Raw genomic sequence first — 22708 nt, 5'->3', positions numbered from 1 at the left:
ACCAATACACAGTATTGATTCTAAGATAGAAGGTAAGGGTTTAAAAAAAACCAAACAACTTGCAATAAATTTTTTAAGAATGAAAAGAGTTTTTATCTAGAGCAGTGGTTCCCAAACTTTTTTGGCCTACCACCCCCTTTCCAGAAAAAATATTACTTAGAAATTATGAAACTATTTCTTGAACTCAGAATAGAATGTAATACAAAAAAAAATGCGGCAATCACCGCTTCCCTAGATCGCTGCAGCACCCACCAAGGGGTGGTGGCACCCACTTTGGAAATCAATGATCTAGAGCCTCCTTAGGAATTCCTATGCTTTTACTCCATCATGAAATTTCTGATTAACATGGAAGATCATATAAATTTATGACTAATGAATGAACATCAGATCAATGAAGTATCAGGCAAATTGAGCTTTGATTAGTATAAATGGTAGAGTGAGTAGTTTCTTAATATGTATAACTTGGGTGGGGCATAGAAGTATACTAGCTAGCATTTGAGGTCCCTTCCAGGTATATATTTATGACACTTTCTATGAATTATTAAGTCAATTGAAAAGCCAAAACATTTTAAAAGTTTCACAATAATAGTTATGCAAATAAAGGAAAGAATGGAATTTAAGAAAAGATAGTCTAGTTTGAAGCTGGAATGTGAACCCTGGTTTCTACCCTCCAAATCCAGTGCTGTTTTCACCTTATCATACAATTGTTTGAGCTTCTGTGGAGATAAAGGAGGGATAAAATCCCTCTGGATGGCCTTAAGAATGGTCAACAAGGAATATGGAGAGAATACCTGCATAGGCTCAATTCTCCCCCATAAGAGTACTTGGTGCTATAGATTTGGGTACATTTAAAGCTGGATTGGTGCCTTACTTTTCTCATGTCACTGTCCATTAGGACATTAGTTATGTCCTACAGAAATCCACTAGACCAAAAAGGAAAAAAGAAGTAGGGTCATCTAGTACACAGGCCTGGAAGTGTTATCCTGAACTTTAGAAAAAATGGATCATTGGCAGTTAGCTGCCTCTGACCAAATGTGCTTCTAATACTTAATATCTGGATGACCTTGAGCAAATCACTTAACTTAATGGAGTCTTAAGTTTTTGTATCTTTAATATGGGGGAAGAGAGAAATGGGGACTCCATGAACTCAGAGGTCCTTCTAGCTCTCAGGCTACGATCCCCCTATGAAATGTTGCTGTTGTTGGTTGTCCTTCATTTCTGTAGAGGACTAATGACATCTGGGTGATGTCTTTTGACCCCTGCATAAATTGGATTTAAGTGAGGCAGAGTTGCACAAAGTCATCAGCTTCATTCTCTCTTCCAGTCACTTAAGACTAGTGGCAAGACTAAAGTAAAAACAATTGGCAATGGCCCAGGATGCAGTGGATGATCTTGGCTTCTTCAGTGTCTAACTGAGCTCTAAGTGTTCTATACCACCCACTTCAACTAATCTTCATGGTCAGTGGGACAAATTGTTCTCATCCATCCATTCCACTGAAGGGGCAGGAGGGAGTCTTTACATGTCTGGTGTGGACACCCCTCTAATTCACTGATGGGTCTGAGGCTCATCAGTTATCCTCATCCTAGTTTAGCTTGCCTGCCAAGATGGTTTACCAGGGTGTGGTCTCTATTTGTGCTACAGCTTCTTGGAGCCACAGGCTAAGAGTTGGGTGAAAGGTAAGACTGCTACTGATAAGCTAGACAGACCAGAAGGCAGAATCCTAATGGTGTCAAACAGCTAGCCCATTTGCAAATGACATTTCCATCTTCTCATGGCCTAGTTTCTGCATATGGTCTGTAACTCACATGTAATGAATTTTAAAGGTAAACTATATTTGTTGAAAGGAAGAATAAATTGAAATAGTTCAAACCCAACTGTACTCATCAGCTGATAAGCACTCTCAAAATAGGGAATAACTGGCCTTACGCAATGGATCTTTTTCTCTATTCCAATTCATGCAATTAAACACAAAGGATTTAATGAGCTCATTACACTCTCTATTAACTCTGACTAAACTAATTCCTCACCAAATTTAGGTTATTTACTTTCTTTATTACTACACCCAAGTTTTGAAAAGCTGTAGATTTATTCCTGTGAGAATAAATTTTCAGTTTTAATTTGCAATGTAAAATACATGTTGCATAATTTTTTCAATGTAGTATTTTAAAGTGGCATATGAACAGAAGAAAAGAAAGGAAAGGCTAAATTAACAATAACTGTAGTGCAATTATGACTGAATGGGAAGCAAAAAGAGCCAGGCATCATCAACCGCAAAACCAGAATACTTCATTTTTAACTGCTCTCAAAAAAATCTAAATGAGCCCAGCAATTAGAATGGGGGGAAAATCAATTAATTTAGTCCTGTACATGGAAATGATTAGGGATGGTATGAATTCAAATCTTTTTTTTATTTATTCATTATTTCTAATTAATAGATTTACCTTTTTAAAAGCTTGAATTTTTGTAATCTGATTGTTTTACTCAGACTGTGTATGAATCATTCAATTCTTTAAGACAAGTTTTTTAGCACAAATTTTTAATTTTCTTATTTGTGCAGTGACATGTAACATAATTGCAATAATTTATTTTAAGATAATTGGAGAAATTAGAAATTGATTTGTTTTAAGATAAGAAACTACTTACAATTAACTTAATATATGTATTTCATATAATATTCATTCATTCACTGACCACTTTTTAAAATGCCAACTTACCATGTGCCAGCCATTGTATTAGGCACTGGGGATACAAAGACAAAAACCCAATAATTTTTAAAATAGTTGTACCCTCAAGGAACTTTTTGGGGGATTATAGTTTTTTTAAAAAAGGATTTATAAATAATTACCATTATTGATTTTCTGGTGGTTAAAGATAATAAGATCTGAAGAAAGAAATCTATCAGGAAAAATCCCAAATTACAATGAAAATGTAAACTCAGATTATAGAGAAGGATGGGAAGACTCACATGAATTGATAAATAATGTAAGCAGAACCAGAAAAAACATATACCCAATGACCACAACAGTATTAATGGAAAGAACAACAAACATAGGACAATTGTAACTCAATGTTGGGAAACTAATATACAAGCTTAGGCCCAAAGATAGGAGAAGGTCCTCTTCGCTATTCTCTCCCCCTCCTTTACTTCTTTGCAAAGATGGGTGCTTATGGGTGTGGAACACTGAATCTAAAAGGAAGCTTTTTTTTTTTTCAATATGTTTGGTAGATTTTGTTAAACTGCTTTTTTATTTTAATAATTCTTTGTTATTTATTTACTTTCAAAAAAGAATTCTTTTTTATAAGGAAAGGCTCTCTGGAATGGGGAAAGGGAAGAAAAATGGGAAATAAAAGTGGTGTAAAAAATCAGTAGAAATAAAAATTTATAAAAGACAATAAATCTGCACGAGGGAACAAAAGTTAAGGCCATTTTAGGTCCAGCCATACCTCACTGGAATATAAAATCCAAAGGACTGGAGAAGAATCAGGAAAGTTTGATTCAGTAAGGAAACCAAAGCCAAGAAGTCAGTGTGGAAATTGGGCAAACATGAAAAAGGGGAGCATTAAGCATTACTAAGAATATGGCTTGTCCTATATTGATTCCCTGTTCTAGATAGCATTCTTCTATGGTTTGTTGTTGTTCAATCATTTCAGTCATGCCCAGCTCTTCATGACTTCATTTAGGGTTTTCTTGGCAAAAATACTGGAGTGATTTGCCATTTCCTTCTCCAGCTCACTTTGTAGACAAGGAAACTGAGGAAAACAGGGTTAAGTGTCTTCCCTAGGATGGCACAGCTAATGTCTGAGGCTGGATTTGAACTCAAAGAGTCTTCCTGATTGTGCACACAGAAGCCTGCTAACTGAGCCCCATTTCTTGCCCTTCAGCTTTGGATCAAATACTACTCCTTCCCCTTAGAACAGAACAATTTGAACAGAGTTCAAAATGATTATTAGAAAGTGAGCTCCTTAAGGGCAGGGACCATCTTCTGTCTTTCTTTGTATCCACTGTGCCTGGTACAAAGTTGTTGTTCATCCTTTGTTTTTGAAGAGAACCAATGACATCATGGAGCAATATCTTGACTTGAACATGAGTAAGTAAGGCAAAGTTACACAAAGTCATCAGCCTCACTCTCTCTTCCAGAGCCATCAAAGTCAATGGCAAGATAAGTCACCAACCCAGGATGCAGTCGTACAAAGGCACAAAGAAAGAGTTTGATAAATACTTGCTGGCTGACTGACTTTCTACCAACTTCCAGGATAACCTGTTGGTCCTCAGGTTATGGAAATATAATCAGACTAGATCCCTGAGGGACTCTGATGGTTGGCCTCTCTTTTGTGGACTATGTCGGCTGCCTGTAAGTGTTCCATAAATTGGTCTGGGAAACTTCCAGCTCACTCAGGTACACATTCACCCTGGGGAATGTAGTGAATTGAGTGAGTACAGAGAAAAACTAGCGACAGAATTTATATTGTTCATGTTAAAAAGTGTGCTTTGGGGTTGAGAGGCAAACCACATTATTTTATAAAATATATATTTTTTTCATTAAATATTTCCCAATTACATTTTTTAAAAGTCTTAACACTTATTTTAAAAACTGAGTTCTAAAATCTCTCCCTCTTCCACTCCTTAAGAAGGCAAGCAATATGTTATTGATTATACAAGAGAAGTCATGCAAAACATATTTCCCTATTAGCAATTAAACCACATTTTTCCATAGGATTCTATAGTGGGTAGGGAGTAGAGAACCCGAGAGGTCCAACAATTCATGTACCCTGTGTAATGCATGAACTTCAGCATTCCTGCCAACTAGTATAGTAAAATGAATAGCAAGGGCAAGGAATATTAATTTCATCTGGTAATGGTTTTCAAGGTTCTATAGTTATGTAAGAGCTCTGACTTCTCCCTCTTCTTCTTTTTTTAAAAACCTTTACCTTCCATTTTAGAATCAATACTGTATATTGGTTCTAAGGCAGGAGTGGTAAGGTTAAGTGACTTGCCCAGGGTCACACAGCTAGGAAATGTCTGAGGCCAGATTTGAACTGAGGGCCTCTCGTCTCTAGGCCTGGCTTTCAGTCCACTGAGCCATATAGCTACCCTTGACTTCTCCCTCTTCTTGAAAAACAGTATTGAGGTTCTAGTAGGAAACCTAGATGATCAGATGAATCCCTTCTACTAGTTTCTTTTCAAAAGAAACTCCTAGAGTCACTGGCCTGGTCAACAAGTAAATCCAGTCAGCTGGAATTGGATGAAGCTAATTATATCACAGCACAGATGGGAATAACATCTCTGCTCAACAGAACTAAAAGTACAGTCTAGCCAGTAGTGTTAAAAACAAAGAGAAACAGGGGCCACTAATCCATACAAGGATCCCTGTAGGTCACATATTGACTTAGTTTTAAAATGTAATGTCATTTATGTTTTATTGTATTTTTGAGGCAGCTAGATGGCTCTGTGGATAAAAGACTGTACTTGAAGTCAAGAACATGCAAGTTAAAATTTGGCTTCAGTAACTTAATAGATGTGTGATCTTGGGCAAGTCATTTAACCTCTGTTTGCCATAATCTACTAGAGAAAGAAATAAAATCATTCCAGTATCTTTGCCAAGAAAATCTCATATAGGGTCATGAAGTGTTGGAAGTGACTAAACAACTGAACAACAACAAAAACAATTATATTTTTATTTATTTTAAAATTTTTTCTCAATTAAATTTAACCTATTTAGGGGAGTACACTTGGAATATTATAAGTCACATGCGATATTTCTGGTCTTGAATTTGGCCTAGTTATCCATTGCAGAATCCTACTGAAATATGTTTTCATAACTACCCAAAGTATGCCTTCTTACATGGGTTCCCATTCAATCCTCCCCTCCACTTGCCAAATATATCAAGATGCCCCTGGTGAGTTCACACCTGTGTGTATAAGGCCACAAGGGCTGGATGTGATATTCCTCTATTCCATGTAGTATTTCAAGTAATGCTAGGAGAAAAATGCAACCCTGAGCTTCAGTTTAAGCTAACTCTCATGCAATGGTTGCATCATCCAATACCACCCAGTGGGTCCACAGCTATCCTGGGAGGGATAGAGAGGAGCAGGCACCAGTTATGCTTAGCACTTTTCAATATTCCTTTCCTCAAATACATGGGAGGAGTTTGGCCTCTAGGTCATATCATAGATCAGAACCAGCAAGCATTCAGCAATCATCTGAACTATCACCAGATAGATAAGATGTTCCAGGTGTTTTAGTTGTAGCTCTAACCTTTAGTTCAGGATTGAGATTGGGTTGAAATGAGGCACTTGAGTCATGGGACAAGGGGATTAATTTTGTCTAAACACAACAAAGATATACAGCAAGAATACAAGGATATATAGTGAGAATGACTTGGCTTCCCTGCATGTGGCGTCCCTTGTCGCCATCTGGAAATAGTCTAGTCAATATGTTATCAAGGCTTGGTGATTCAGGCACCTACCAAGTCTGAAAGGCACTGACAATGTGGCTGGAACCTTTTAAGTTTCCAGACTAGGAAGCTGCTTCAAGAAAGATAGGACCAACAACCTGTGGTGTGATTGTAATGGAATATTATTGTGCCATCAGAAATAACAAACAAGATGATCACAAAAAAACCTGGAAAGATTTATATGAAGTGATGCAAAGTGAAATGAGCAGAAACAGGAGAGTGTTGTACATAGTAACAGCAATAATGTATGATTATCAACTGTGAATTACTTAACTATTATCAATAAGGTAAGGATCCAGGGCAACTCCCAGAGATCATGAAGAAGAAGGCTATCCATTGCCATACAAGAACAGATGGAGTCCAAATGCAGAATGATACAAGCTATTCTTCATTTGATTTCCTCCAGGAATTTCTTCTCTAGTGTAAGCAATATGTATTTTGTTTTACAACATGATGAAGAGGGAAATATGTGTTATATGATAATATATGTACAATCTATATCATATTACCTGACTTCTTGGGGAAGGGAGAGGAGGAGAGGAAAGGGAGAAAAAAGAATGAGACAGATTTTTGGACATAGCTAATGTGAAAATTTTTTCTCTTGGATAAGCATTTTATTATATTTTATTACATGTTTAAAATAGGTCATATAAATTATTGTTATGCTATGTACTATATTAAGTTATACATAAAAATAAATGGTAAAATAAAAGAAAAATGGGTCTAATCAGGTTTTATTGGGGGAAGAAATCAAGGAGGCTATCAGAAAAACACTGGTTCTTTCCTACAAGGGCACCTAATCTTAGTTAAGGTGAAGAACAAATCCATAAAGTTGGTAGCAGTCTCCAAGTCCAACAAAACTTGACTGACAAACATATGGGTGTAAGGAGGTTTGAGTTTAAGAGTAAGGAACAACTGCAATGTTGGATGGTCTGTGGGAATTATTCAGCCTAGGGTTGGATGGAAAGACAGTGTTTTGGTGTTTTTTTAAACCCTTACCTTCTATCCTAGAACTGATATAAAGTATTGGTTCTAAGGTAGAAGAGTGGTGAGGGCTAGGCAACTGGGGTTAAGTAACTTGCCCAGGGTCTCATAGCTAGGAAGTATCTGAGGTCAGATTTGAACCTTGGTCCTCCAGACTCCAGGTTTGGTTTTCTATCCACTAAGCCACCTAGTTGCCTCAGAAGAGAGTATTCTTGTGACTAGGTGGTATATAAGTTAATCTGTGGATGACTGGGTAGCAGGGTGGATCTGACCTTTTGTACCTTTTGGGCTGTATGGACGCACACTAAGTTACCTGTAGGCAGGTTGGCAAATGCTGGAGGGACCATTCTTTAACCATGGCCTCTTCTGAAGGCAGGATTCCACATATACCTTGCCGTATAGCATCAGTTAGCCTAACTGGTTGGGTTGGCTCCCTCTAACTTTATCATAGCCAGGCTTGGCTAAACCCTTGAAAAACTGATCCATTAGGGCAAGGGAAACATATGCCAAGTCCTGGCTTAGGATCCAGAAAAGGTCAGTCTGTCATGGTCCCTCACTCTTTCTGTAGCCAGTGATAGGTTTTTTTAATGGAATCTATGATTTTACTGAGAGAAGGAACTCTTTCTACTAATGCAGATTGGTACTAGTTTTATAATTTACAATTTTAGAGAACTGCCTCGGGGCACTCTGAGATTAACATGCCTATCATTACAGAGCTTGTATGTAGCAGAGACTACACTTGAACTCAAGTTGTATTGGACTATCCAACTCTTCATGACCCTATGGACTATGAAGTTTTCTTGGCAAGAATTCTGGAGTGGTTTGTCATTTCCTTCTCCAGTGGATTAAAGCAAATGAAGGTTATATGACTTGCCCAGGGTCACATAGCTAAGCAGCTGGGGACAAATTTGAACTCAAGTCTTCCTGACTCCAGATCTAGCACTCTATCCTCTGAGCCATCTAGCTGCCTCATCATAGTGCCTATGAATGAAGGGTGGTAACTTCAGACTAAATGGAATAGAGGCTGTCATAAATATCCTGGAATTCTAGAGAAAATCCTCTACGATGTCCAGTAAGGAACCATATCCCTTTAGATAGTAGCTGGCCCACTGGGGAGCACACCTTTGCCAGATGAGACAAAAGGCCACCCTGCACTGGGCAGTGGAGATCCCCCAGAGGTGATTCTATGAATAATTTGCCTAGGGCAGAAACCCCAGAAGGTGTTCTTCCTCTTTCTAATGAAAGGATTCTGGGAGCAAGTTGTGCTGCCAGTACGGTGCACAGCTAACCTCATTAACTCCAGAATCACTTAGCTTTCATGTAAGCCTGCAAATATTCCCCCAAAATGTAGCCAGTGCTGAAATGGTCTGCCTTCCCTGTGTGCCTCATCATAGTGCCTATGGTCTTAGAAGCTCTGTTGTTGTCACAAGTGGGATAAAAAGTTTAGTGAGAGGTTGTATGTGTGTATAGGGGGTAAGAAACAAAATGATCAATCACTAGCACAGTGGGCCCCAAATTCTGAGGGCCTATGTATGCCAGGGATTAAGGGGAATTAATAGGGAAGAGCCCTCCTGGAGGGAGAGCATGGATCAAATCATAATCGAAAAGAACAAATAGAGGTTATACAGGGTCAAGCCAGATTTCACTGGAATATCAAATGCAACAGGCAACAGGGGGTAAGGGAATGTGTTTGTACCAGTAGTTCCGAAACTAGAGAGTTACCATGGAGATTGTCAAGGCCAATACATTTCCCAGGGGAGCAAGCAGTAGGCTTAGTGACATGATGGCCTGTCCCCATGACTTTCCTGCTCCATAAAGATTTCTTTCATGGCTGTGGCATACTAGTCAAACCCACTCCTCATTTCTCTGCATTAGCATATATCTCTGATATAAGGGCATAATTTTAACTGGTATAGTTTTTGAAGTTTAGGCAGGATGTTGTTATAGAAAAAATGCTAGATTTGGAGTCAGAGGATCTGGGTTGGAATCCCAGGTCTAAGCACTTACTAGGTATATGACCTTGGGGACATTACTACTATCTTGGTGCCTCAGTTTCCTTATCTGAAAAATGATGATATTAGATTAACTGGCCTCTAAGGTCCCCTCCAGCTCTATTTGTTGTTGTTCAGTCATTTCAGTCTGACTCTCCTTGACCCCATTCAGAGTTTTCCTGGCAAAGATACAGAGTAGTTCATTTCCTTCTCCAGATCATTTTGCAGATGAGGAAACTAGAGCAAACAGGGCTAAGTGACTTGTCCAGGGTCAATAGCTTTTAAATGTCTAAAGTAAGAGAGTCTCTTCCATACTAAGAAGGGAAACCACCAAGTGAGAATTAGAAGACATGAGCTCTAGTCCTTGTTCTGTGCCACTAATACATAATGTAACCTTGGACAAATTGCTTCAGTACTATTTTTCATCTATAAAATGAAATAAGTTGGATAAGATGATCTTTAAGGACCCTTTCAGTGTCACTATTCTAGGATGCTATTCTAGGACTATTATTAGACACCTATCCATACAATAATATATATATTTCTAGGAGACAAGAAAGTTTTTGTAGGAGTAGTAGACCTATCTACTTCTTGAACATGTCATAGTCATTGGTTCTGTCTCACTGAGCTTGGAGTTGTAGACTCCAAGGCAACTGAGGGATGCTTATGCATTATTGCTTGGTCACTTAGCAAGTCAGTTATCCAAGAACCTGGGTCTCATTTGCTCCATCCAAAAAATGAACCACATCACCTCTGAGGGCCCTACTGACTCCAAATCTACAAACATTTTTCTATGAATTGTGAGTTAAATGTTTAGTGGTTTTGTTCTGCTTTCAGTTATAATAACCATTTAACTCTTTTCACAATTATAGTGAATACCACCCCCATTTAGCAGTTCTAATTCTAATTTTATTGTGGGTGCAATTTTTGTTTCACCAGTGAGGAGGGAAGAGCAGGTAAGAGGAGCTTAATAGATACTTTTTGATTAATTAAGTTAAAATGTTTAGGGCACCTTCACCACCACCACCAAATAATTGACTCCATCATATTTTTCACTGCTAAAATGTTATCTGGCCAACACAGGGTGCCTATAACAAACATTGTAAAATGGATGACTTTAAAAAAGGATAAAGTTAAAAGTGGGTGGCAACTACAGCATTATTTGACACAAGCCACGAAACCACAGACATCAGGAAAAGATTAACATTTCCATCTGTTGGCAAAAAGGAGACAAGGAAACAAAAGAAGAGAATGGGAAGGGAGGGAAGAGGAAGAGACTAATTAACCATCCATGACACAATAATTTAAAAAAATACGACTTTGCTGAGAAACATTCAAACACAGGAGCTATATAATAAATTGTGATTTTAAAATTAGACTCAAGTACTTTTGTTAACACATGTTTTGTGTCTTGTATCTCTTAATATTTTTTGTGGTTTGATCTACCTATAATTCTTTTCTCCTAATACTTTAAAGTTTAGGGGCTTTCTAGAGTGAATATTTTCACAATTTTCCACAAATGTCATTTGCTTTGTTATCTGTCTCTATGATCTATTTCCATTATTAACATTCTTTATGAAAAAATGTTAAGAGCTGGAAGGGACCTTACACAATTTCCGAGTTTGGGAGGTCATCTGGATGCTTACAACCTTTCATTTCCTACCATTCTACTGAAAAGCTACCAATATAGGACTTCTTCATTTCGAAATCCCATAACTTATTCTTTCTCTCTAATCTTTCTTTGGCTTTTCACATTGTTGAGTGCAACCCTTCCCTCTGGTTACTCTGAATTCCCTTGGCTTCCATGACCCTATTTTCTCTTATTTTGTTTTTTGTTTTAATTCCCACCCCCACCCCTACAGCTGTGTGACTTTCTTTTGGTCTACTTTGCTAACCATCATCTATGTCTTACCCTCTACAACTCTAAGTATGGATGTCTCCCAAGGTTCAGTCCTAGACCTGCTTCCTTTGTCTCTACACTCTGTTCCTCAGTGATTTCATCTGCTGCCCCTAGTTCTATTATCTCCTCTATAAAGACAATGCTCAAATTTATATGACCAGCTCTAATCTCTCACCATCGAGTTCATCCAGAAGAAAGGATTAAGAGAGGAGAATCTATGGAGAAGATAAAAGAGGGAAGAGGGGGACAAAATGTAAAGAGAGAAAGAAGGAAAAACCAAAAGAGGCTAGGGGAAAAGAAGAAGAGAGTAAAGAAGAAGAACCTGGGGGAAAGGAACAGAAGGGAGGAAAGGAGGTAAGGAAGTAGATGAGAAGATGAGAGGAGGGATGAAGGAAGGAAATTTTAAAACAGGTATGAACTTATCAACAGAGAATTAATAAAGTTAATAGAGTTGTGAATGTAGATAGGAGGTAAAGTTTTTTTAAATGCATATATATTTAGCAGTTATATATAACAAATTTCTATACAAGATTTCCTATGTTATATGATCAAACATTTCCCTCCTGGGGCTAGCAGGCAATTCAATCTGGGTTGTATATTATTATCATATAAGATATATTTCTATATTCCATTTTTGTGAGTAATCTTATCAAACCAAAACATAAATCCAAATAAACAATTGCAAAATTGTATGCTTTGATCTGTATTCCTACTCCAACAATTCCTTCTCTAAAGGTGGAAAGCATTCTTTGTCATAAGTCCCTCAGAATTGTTCTGGATCATTGCATTGTTGATAACAGCTAAGTCTATCACATTTGATCATTCCATAATAATGCTATTACTATGCACAATGTTCTCCTGGTTCTACTTATTTCACTCTGCACCAGTTCACATGGTCTTTCCAGTTCTTTCTGAAATCATCCTGTTCATCATTCCTTGCAGCATAATAGTTGGATAGAAGAGGAGGTAAATCTAATAGAGCTGTGAATGTGGATAAGAGGGGGGAAATGTATTGCCATAAATACTTCTTTATATCAGTTACCAAGTGTTACTCATGGCTATCAGAGAGCAAAGGAGAATGCACTGAACAAAAGCTTGTTGATTGATTGATTGTGAGAAGATTTTTTGTGGGAGTGGGGCAGTGCCATGGCAGCCTGGTACATCAGATGTTTATAACCTGGAATGCCTGTGATATGACAAGACAAACCATAACATCTTCAAGTCCACAAACTACAAGGTAATGAGAAGAGGAAACACTTTGGGAGCTTGGGGATAATGCATACCCCAACTCTGCTTCCTTGTTGAACTTTGAAGGGTCTAAGTTATACACAGCAGGGCAAACAGGAAAGGAGGAAGAGGACAGAAGGGCTGGCAATGATAAGGAACATTAGGATACATAAAGCACATATATGTTGAATATTGCTAACCCTTCTAGGGCTGAGCCTCACCTCTTGTCTCTCCTCTCTGTTGAAGAAAGAAAAAGAAGATAAATTGCCAAACTAATTCTGAATAGGCAAACAAACAAACAAACAAATAAATAACTAGATAACTAGATAAATAAATAAATAAATAAATCTGTTTCCAGTCAATAGAAAAAAGGGATCATGGGAGGTTGGGGGGGAGGGGATTGTAGAGAGTTTTTTTTAACTTGTTTCTTCCAGTACTTCAGGCTCGGTGGATCTGGTTGCCTATTTAAGTCTTTCCTATACTACATTCTTTTGGCCTATGTCCAATAATATGAGTAGCATGACAGGTTCAATTCATATCTCTTAACTTCTTTCCCCTTGCTATCATACTCCCATCCATAAACCTTTTAATTAGAAACTGGCCTTTAGTGTTTACTGTTCCTCATATACAGCACTCTCAATTTCCCTTCTATCTTTGCATGGGCTCTCCCCCAGGGCTGAGAATGTTCTCCCTCTTCATTTCCCTCTCTTAGAATCTTGTTTCCTTCAAGCACCACCTTCTGCAGGAAGTCTTTCCTCATCTCTCCAGAAGCTAGTGCCCTTTTCTTAGCATTTACATTTGTGCGTATGCATATATATGTGCTTGGGTGTGTATGTATATGTATATCTTTGTTTTCCTGGTACCTAGCATGGTACCTGACATCTAAGGAGCTGTCAGATAAATGTTTTTGATATGAAAAGACTTTTGTGATATCACAAAACCTCACCATCAGGACCTTATTGTGTAATTATTTTTCACAGCGATTATGATTTTTTATGAGTCATTACCAAAAGCTGGTTGCTACATTTCCATTTACCCCAATAAAATTGGTATGATCCAACAATCAAGCAGTACAATGAACAATAAAGAAGTATGTTTTGCTTGATAATAAAGGTATAACCCAGATCAAACTGCTTATCTTTTCCAGAAGTGGGTAGGAAAGGGAGGAAGGGAGATAATATGGATCTCATAATTGCTAATAACATATGTAGAAAATTGTTATTGCATATAATTGGGAAAATATCTTTAAAATAATTAAGTTGTACTTGATACAAGATGTGATTTGAAACACTTTGTTTTATGCAAAAACTACTGAATAACTTAACTTACTCTTGACATCACAGCAGGTAAGTGACAAGAACACCAGATAATGATAACAACAATAGGATGCCTACTATATATATATGCCAAGCACCGAGCTAAGCGTTTGTAAATCATTTTATCCTCATAAAACCCTAGGAGGCAGGAGCTACTATTATTTCCATTTTACAGTTGAGGAAACTGAGGCAAACCAAAGTTAAGTGACTTGTCCAGGGCTACACAGCTATGCAACCCTTACTGCTCTTCTGCCTTGGAGCCAATATGCAGTATTAATTCCAAGACGGAAGGTAAGGGTTTAAAAAAAAAAACAAACCATCTTTTGTCTGTTTCCCCAGGATTTAGCACAGTTCTTGGTTCATAGTAGGCACTTAATAAATGCTTACTGATTGAGTTTTTCCTAATTTCTTCATGCACATTAGTCTTTTCTTCCCTGATAGATATAAGGTTAGGGCCACATACTTCAAAACTAGAGATGTTCAGCCTTGAGAAGACTTGCTGGAGACAGGACAGATGTCTTAAAAGATTGAGGGGCTTTTGTGTGGGGAAGAGAGTAGATTAGGTTTGTTCTGCTTGGCCCCAGAGGGCAAAACTAGGAAGTAGAAACTGCTGAGGATGGATTTAGATTTAATGTCAGGAATAAGTTTCCTAATAACTAGAGCTATTTCAAAGTAGAATGAGTTGTCCTGAGAGGTAAGCAGTGTCCTTCTTCACTAGTGAAAGGTCTTCCCCACCCCCCATCATGCAAAACAGACTTCCATACTGTTCATTTCAGTGAGTACTCATAAAACCAAAACCCCAAAACATAAACCCAAATATACTATCAAAAAATCATATACTTTCATTTGCATTCCTACTCTAACAGTTCTTTCTGTGGAGATAGATAGCATTTTTTTGTCACATGTCCCTCAGAATTGTCCTAGATCATTGTGCTGCTGATGGTAGTTCAGTCTATAGTTGGCCATTCCACAATATTGCTGTTACTGTGTACAATGTTCTGCTGGTTTTGCTAATTTCACTCTGCATCAGTCCATGAAGGTCTTTCTAGCTCTTTCTGACATCATCCTGTTCATCATTCCTTTTAGCACAATAGAATTCCATCACCATCACATACCACAATTTGTTCAGCTATTCCCCAAATGAGGGCCATCCCTTTAATTTCCAATTCTTTGCCACCACAAAAAGAGCAACTGTAATATTTTTGTACAAGTAGGTCCTTTCCCCTTTTTTTTGATTAGAGAAAGGTTTTTAAGCAAAGGCTAGACAACCACTTATCAGATATACTACAGGGGGCATTCTTTTCTGAGATCCCTTCCAAATTTGGGATTCTATGATTCTAATAACAAGAATGCTAACTCTCATTTCTGCAGTACTTTACAATTTCCTAAGTGTTTTACTCACAGAAAGTTCCTAACATTTAGAAAAATCAAAAAAATTTTGGGCTGTCTTGGGAAGTAAAAGGTTCACCATTGGTAGAGATATTCAACCAAGAGTTAAAGGACCACTTGCCAGGAATATTAGATACTTCACACAGGGTTGGATTAAATGAATTCACCTGTTCACTACCTGTGACTAAAGTTACTAAAACTTTCTCATCCTCAGTTATCTCATCTGTAAAATGAGGAATCTGGAGAAAAAGGCTTCAAGTATATAGGTGTGGAATAAATCCTTGCTGATTAAATAAATAAATATTAGATTAAATAAATAGATAAATACAAGGGGTCATCACTTCCCTCTTCCTCCAGCCTATCCAGAGAGATGACAAACATAGTAGGTATGGAATAAATCCTTGCTGATTAAATAAATAAATGTAAAATAAACACATAAATATAAGGTATTATTATTCCTCCCCCCAAGCCAGTCCAGAGAACCAGCAAGCATAGTAGGTGTAGAATAAATCTTTGCAGATTAGATTAAGGCTCAGGTGCCTTTTGAAGTCTTGAAGCAGCCTAAGGGACCCCTTTCCCTATTCACCTCTACCTTGCATATTCCTAGAGCAGACAAGATCTTCTGGAAGGTTAGATAGATGTGACTAGGGACCCCTAATAACAGGCATCGATGGCCCCTTTTGGTCATTATTATTCTCATCACTGGTATAGGGAAATGTCTTCTCACAGGTACTGCAAAATGACCTAGTTCTCTTAGAGGCCTGTAGGGTGTGATGCAGTGAGAAATACATTGGACTTGGGACTTACAGACAGATGACATGGGTTTAGGTCATGCTTCCCCCATCACTTACCAGCTGGGTAATCTAGAGCAAGTCCCTTAACCCCATCAGGGGTGACCATACTTGCACAATCTTCCTCACAAAGCTGTTTGTCCTAAGGGCTGAATGGGATAATGGATGGGAAAATGCTTTGTAAATTGCAAGGTGCTATATAAATTATGTTGGGGTTTTTTGTTTATTTGGGCTTTTAAAATTCCATTTGAAGCACTAACTAGAGTGAAGCCAAACCAACCAGAGCTGTGCTTCCATCCTGGGTGGTTGCTGCCACATTAATCTCATCACATAATGTGGTTTGCATTTCAAAACTCATTTTTCTTTGGGAGTGCTTGGACTGCAGAATTGCCACTTCCTCATCTCAGTCTCACATTCGGTGCCTCTCCAGGCCATATGACCAGCTCCCTAAATACATCACTGACAAAGGCAACATGAAAGTCAAAGACAAATTGAATTCTGCCACCTCAGCCTGAGCAGGGGCTGCTCTGAGGTCAAAGGTGAGCATGTGGTAAAGTTCTGTTATTTCTATTCAACTTCACGTTCACTCAAACAGCATTTGACTTACATCTTTCCATTTACTGTTTATTCAATTCACAGACCAACAGTGAGGACATTTCAGAACTGAAAAGTAAATTAATATGAAAAGATTTTTTTCTCCCTAAAATTCAGGGGAGTTATCTTCTTAATCACAATAATTATTCATGCTTATACAGCTTTAAGGTTTCTACAATGCTTTTTATCCTCTAAAAGTATCCTGCAAAGTGCATAGTACCAGGGATTTAGAGTTGTTTCATGACTGAAAAAAACGACTGACATAACAGCACAGTAGTTGTGTCTGACTCCTCATTTGTGTTTCCTTGGCAAAGATGCTGGGATAGTTTGCCATTTCCTTCTCTAGTTCATTTTACAGATGAGGAAACTGAGGCAAACGGGATTAAAAGACTTGCCAGGGTCATACAATTTATAAATGTCTGAGGCCAGAATTGAACTCAGAAAGCTGAGTCTGATTCCAGGACCAGCACTCTATTTACTGTGCCACCTAGATGTCCCATAGATGAGGAAACAGAAGTATAAATAAGTAGCATGATTTATTAATAGTCACAGACCTATCAGGGTCAGGACTTAAACCTGGGCCTCAGGACTTCTAGTCCAGAAAGAAGTCTTTCTACTGAACTATGATCCTTCTCTATGTGTGGTATAAACTTTTGAAAATGCCAACTTGGTATACAAGACTATCCAACAATTAAATCGCAAAAATGCATAAACTGGCTGGTCACACAGGTTCTCCCAATTTAGCCAGATAATCAACCAAATGTTTTTGTTTTTCCTCCCTTTAAAGCACTCTTTCTAGCATCAGAGAATCTTAGAACTTAGAAGGGACCTCAGAAATCATCTAGGAGTCCAAATGCTTCCTTTTACCATGGTGCAATGTGTAGAGCAATGGACCTTTAGGTAAGAAGACATGAGTTCGATTCCAACTTCAGACATTCATTGTGTAACCCTTTAACCTCTGTCTCAATTTCCTTACCAGTAAAATAAGGATAGTAATAGCATCTACTTCCCAAAGTTACTATGATGATGAAGTGAAATAATTTTTGCTTTTTGGGTTTTTAAAAAATAATATTTTATTTTTCCCTAATTACATGTAAAAACAATATTTTAAACATTTTTTATAGTTTTGAGATCCAAGTTCTCTCTCTTCTTCTGACCTAACTCCTCTCTTCCTGAGACATAAGGAATCTAATATGGATTTTACATGTGCAATCATGTAAAACATTTTTTCATATTAGTTATTTTGTAGAAGAAAACTCAAATAAAAAATAAAAAATAAAATGAAATACAATATGTTTCAGTCTGCATTCAGTGCTTTCTCAGAAGGCAGATGGCTTTTTCATCATGAATCTCTGGGATTTTCTTGTTGAATCACTGTATTGCTAAGAATAACTAGGTCATTCACAGTTGTTCATCAAGAAATACTGCTGTTAATGTGTACAGCATTCTGGTCCTGCTCACTTCACTTTGCATCAGATCATGCAAGTCTGTCCAGATTTTTCTAAAATCATCCTTTTTAACATTTCTTATAGTAAAATAGTATTCCATCACTATCATATACCACAGTTTATTCAGCCATTCCCCAATTGATGGACATCCCCTCAATTTCCAGTTCTTTGCTACCACAAAAAGAGCTGCAATAAATATTTTTGTACAAATAGGTCCTTTTCCCTTTTATTTCAGTGAGATAATATTTTCCAAGTGCTTTGCAATTCTTTCTTTTTTTTAAACCCTTACATTCTGTCTTGGAGTCAATACTGTGTATTGGCTCCAAGGCAGAAGAGTGGTAAGGGCTAGGCAATGGGGGTTAAGTGACTTGTCCAGGGTCACACAGCTGGGAAGTGTCTGAGGCCAGATTTGAACCTAGGACTTCCCGTCCCTAGGCCTAGCTCTCATTCCACTGAGCTACCCAGCTGCCCCCTGCTTTGCAATTCTTAAAAAGAGCTATATAAACTCAAGCTGCTATAATAATATTCTTAAAATTATCATTAAATTAGAATGTAAATAATTTAAAATTATAATTATTATAGCTGCTAAAATGGTGATGATGACAATGATGAAAACATGGCTCAAAAAGTGGAGGCAAAGAAATTTCCCCAAAGGAATCTGTTTAAATTAGGTAATCAGTCTTCTGGATGTGGACTGTATCTTAACTGTGACATTATGCTTTCTCCCATATTGTGCCTAACCCTCCACATATGCGAGTAAAACAACAAGTGCCACAGAAAACCACTAACTGGGAGCCCCAAGTTTGTTTTTAACCATTCAATGCCACTCAAAGGCATTCATTCATTCATTCATTCATTCATTCATTCATTCATTCATTCATTAACCCTTAACTTCTGTGTATTGGCTCCTAGGTGGAAGAGTGGTAAGGGTGGGCAATGGGAGTCAGTGACTTCTCAATCCACTGAGCTACCCAGCTGCCCCCTTAAGATCATCATTGCTAAAGTTGGCAAAAAGGTTACATCTACACTATTCTAAAAGCATGGGAAGGAGGGAGAGGATGGGTGCCAAAGTTGAGCCCTCCGGGCAGAGCCCCACTCACCCAGTTTCCGTCAGAGTGAAGTCATACCAGAATCAGGGTACTTACCGCATGTTGTGTAAATGCTGAAACATCCTGTGTGTCATTGCCAGAATCTAGCCTAATGAGCCTCCCAAATTTGGGGGAACTTAGAACTGTGAAAGTGATCGTTCTGTTTCCTGCACTGTCCCCATCATTGGTTACAGCTTTCAGGACGTGAGATGAAATAGGTTTTGTGGAACCTAAGAGACAAAACCAAGATAAAAATGCAAATTTAGTAAACCCCTGCCAGGAACACAGAGCTTTAGCTTCCCACTGCGCAAAACTGGCTCAAAAACACTCATGCTGGCTCGTCTCATTCATCCTCAAGAGCCAGGAAAAACGGCTCTTGCCTATCTTAGGGTGGCATCTCTTATTTCAGAATTTCTAAGAGTTGTAATTTGCTCCATGTAGGGACACCCTCCAATCAGGCAGATCACTGCCCCATTGTACCTAACTTGGTAAATGGTACTCATTAGTAGCCCAAAAAAAAATGCATCCTAAGTCTGATGAGCAATAAGACTCTCCAAATGTGTAGTTAGGCCCTTTCCACTTTGGTAGGGGCTGGCAGAGTTTGGATTCTGTGGGCAGTCTTCAGGAACCCAAGGTTATCGAGGCAGACTTTGGTGTTTGGGATGTTTTTTTATGCTAATGCTCATATAGCACCTACTATACTAGCTTTAAGTACTATACTATATGTACTATACTATACCATATATACTAAGGCACTATACTAAATGCCTTAAGCAATATTATCTCATTTGATCTTCCTAACAACTAAAGGAAGTAGATGCCATTGTGATCCCCATTTTATAATTAAGAAAACTGAAGCAAATGGAAGTTAAATAATGTGGAGGTAAATACTATTATGACCCCTATTTTTTGGTTGAAGAAATTGAGGTAAATACAGGTTTAAGTAACTTAGAGGTAGACATTATTATGACCCCCATTTTCTGATTGAGGAAACAGGTAAATAGAGGTTAAGTATTTTGGAGGTAGATACCATTATGATCCCCATTTTTTGGCTGAAGAAACTGAGGCAGAAGTTAAATGACTTATACAAGATTACACAGCTTGTGTCTGAAGTCGAATTTGAAATTAGGTCGTCTTGACTTTGGGCCCAGGGCTCTGGTCCATTATACCACCTAGCTAAATGGCATCTAAAACATCTAAGGAAAGCTGGGCCATATCTCAACATATAGTCCAAGATGTTAGCCACCTTCTTCTTAGTAAGAATAATGCTTTTGATAGGAGGATGGGAGAGGTGTCCAAAGTGGGTGCTCTGTAAACACTTGGTGATTTATCTTAATGTACAAAACAAAGTTTTTATTTATTAACTTAATTTTATTTATTTTTAAATTAAAATATATTTATTTTATTAATTAAAAATTAATAGTTTATTTTATTATTTAAATTAATTTGATTAATTACATAATAACAAATTTCCACAAGTTTTCCCAAGTTACGTATCTCCTTTCCTCCATTCCTTTCCCCCTCCCACTGCTGGCAGGCTATTTGATCTGGTTTATACGGGTATTTGTCATGCAGACATTTCCATAGTGTTCATTTTTGTGAGTAATCACATAAAACCAAAACATATACCCAAATAAGCAATGGAAAAATCGTATGCTTTGATCTGCATTCCAAGTCCAACAGTTCTTTCTCTGGAGGTGGCAGCATTCTTTATCCTAAGACCCTCAGAATTGTCCTGGGCCATTTTAGTGCCCACAATAGCCACATCTACCCCAATTGATCAATTATTCCACAATATTGCAGTGACTGGGTACAATCAAAAACAAAGCTTCTACATGACAGCCTCATTCATCTGTTTTAATTCAAGGGAGCAGGTGTTCCCCAGCTGTGGAGGGCCAGGCACCCTTACTGCTCCAATCTAGCCACAAATCTAAGAAGCCTAAAAGAGGCCGGGGCTTTGCTGCTGCTAGAGGCCAGGTGGGATGTGGAGGCGGGGGCCCCGGGAGCATTGGAAGTGTTCTTTCTCAGTCCTCCATTGAAAATTGCCGTCGGGCCCCAACGACAGAGAGTCAAGCCTTGAGGATAGAGATGGGACTGAGGGCTGGGGGAACCAGCACTTTACACATCAATTTCCTCTTCTCCGAGATTCCTTTGCCTTAGAGCTGCTTAAACCTTTGAAACCACCGCCATCTGCAGGCCTTCAGAAGGTCGGAGGCCCGGAAGCGATCACGTGACCCTCCCCCCCTCCCCGGGGCAAGTTTCACAAAGTCAAAACCGGGGCTGAATTCTCCGCTTCCTAGACATCAGCCAGCGTCGTTATTCCAACCCCAGAAATTGTGCAGAAGAAGGGGCACCCACAGGATCCACCTCCCTACTTCTAGCTTTTTCTCCTCTGGGACCCGATCACACTAATTGTAACCGCAAACATCAAAACAGGGGGATTGATCCGCGGGGCAGGGAAGGCAGCAGCTGCAGCCAATAACCTAGATGCAGGTGACAGCCTCCTCCGCGCCCCCTCCCCCCACTCCCAGGCTGCCCAGAAAAGCAGAACTCCCCCAGGTTTCTGGGCCAGGGGTTTCTAAACTGGCCTTTTAAGCTGCAGAACAGACACAGGCACATGCAAATTTCATTATAGTGTACCCTCAGGGAATGATTTTATTTTATTGATTTTTGTTATTTTATTTCTATTTTTTGAATACTCAATCATTTTATTCATCCAACTAAAGGAAACTAAACTCTGATTTCTATAAAAGTTAAGTAAACTGTACTTAAAGAAATACAACTCTGCAAAGCGCTCCTTAAATTGAACACTTCCCTTAAAATTCGGAATAATCTCTTCAGCCTGTTTTTTTTTTAACCCTTACTTTCTGTCCTAGTTTAAAAAAAACCCTCAAAGACAGAAGGGCAAGGGCTAGGCAAAAAAAGATTAAGTGGCCTACCCAGGGTCACATAGTTCTGAAGTGTCTGAGGTCAAATTTGAACCCAGGTCCTCCAGTCTACAGACCTGGTGCTGTATCTACTGTTCTACTTAGGTCCCCCCTCTCATCCCTTTTTTCTCCCTAAACATAAGTCTTTCTGTTTGTTCTCCATTCTCCCTTTCCTATACCCCTCCTAACCAACTGGGAGAAACAAACATTTATTATTATGTAAATATATATATATTTATTATTTATTGAGGAAAGAAAGAAACATTCATTTATTATGATATAAAATATATATTATTAAGGAAACAAACATTTTATTTTTAATTATTATTATATATTTCTAGGTTTGTTATTCATTAAGGAAAGGAATATTTATTTTATTAATTATATGTTTGTTTATTATTATTTATTAAGGAAAGATAAAAGACATTTATTATATATTTTTATATTTATTATTCTTTATTAAGGAAACAAACATTTTATTTCTAATTATTATATAAATATTTCTAGGTTTATCATTTATTAAGGAAAGAAATATTTATTTATTTTTATGGGTTATATGAATACTTATTTATTATTATTTATTATGGAATGATACA

The 22708-nt window shown here is 38.0% G+C and overlaps 1 protein-coding gene across 1 annotated transcript in view; it reads right to left on the bottom strand.

Moving 5' to 3' along the window:
* LOC123251804 (chondroitin sulfate proteoglycan 4-like) overlaps positions 1–22708 on the bottom strand; it is a 188186-nt gene that overhangs the window by 10474 nt on the left and 155004 nt on the right. Inside the window, exon 11 of the mRNA XM_044681120.1 lies at positions 19243–19415. Coding sequence (XP_044537055.1) covers positions 19243–19415 — 173 coding nt within the window. The remainder of the gene's footprint in view (positions 1–19242; positions 19416–22708) is intronic.

Source organism: Gracilinanus agilis, chromosome 1, assembly GCF_016433145.1.
Source record: "Gracilinanus agilis isolate LMUSP501 chromosome 1, AgileGrace, whole genome shotgun sequence".
Lineage (NCBI taxonomy): Eukaryota > Metazoa > Chordata > Mammalia > Didelphimorphia > Didelphidae > Gracilinanus > Gracilinanus agilis.
This window is presented reverse-complemented; position numbering and strand designations above follow the sequence as displayed.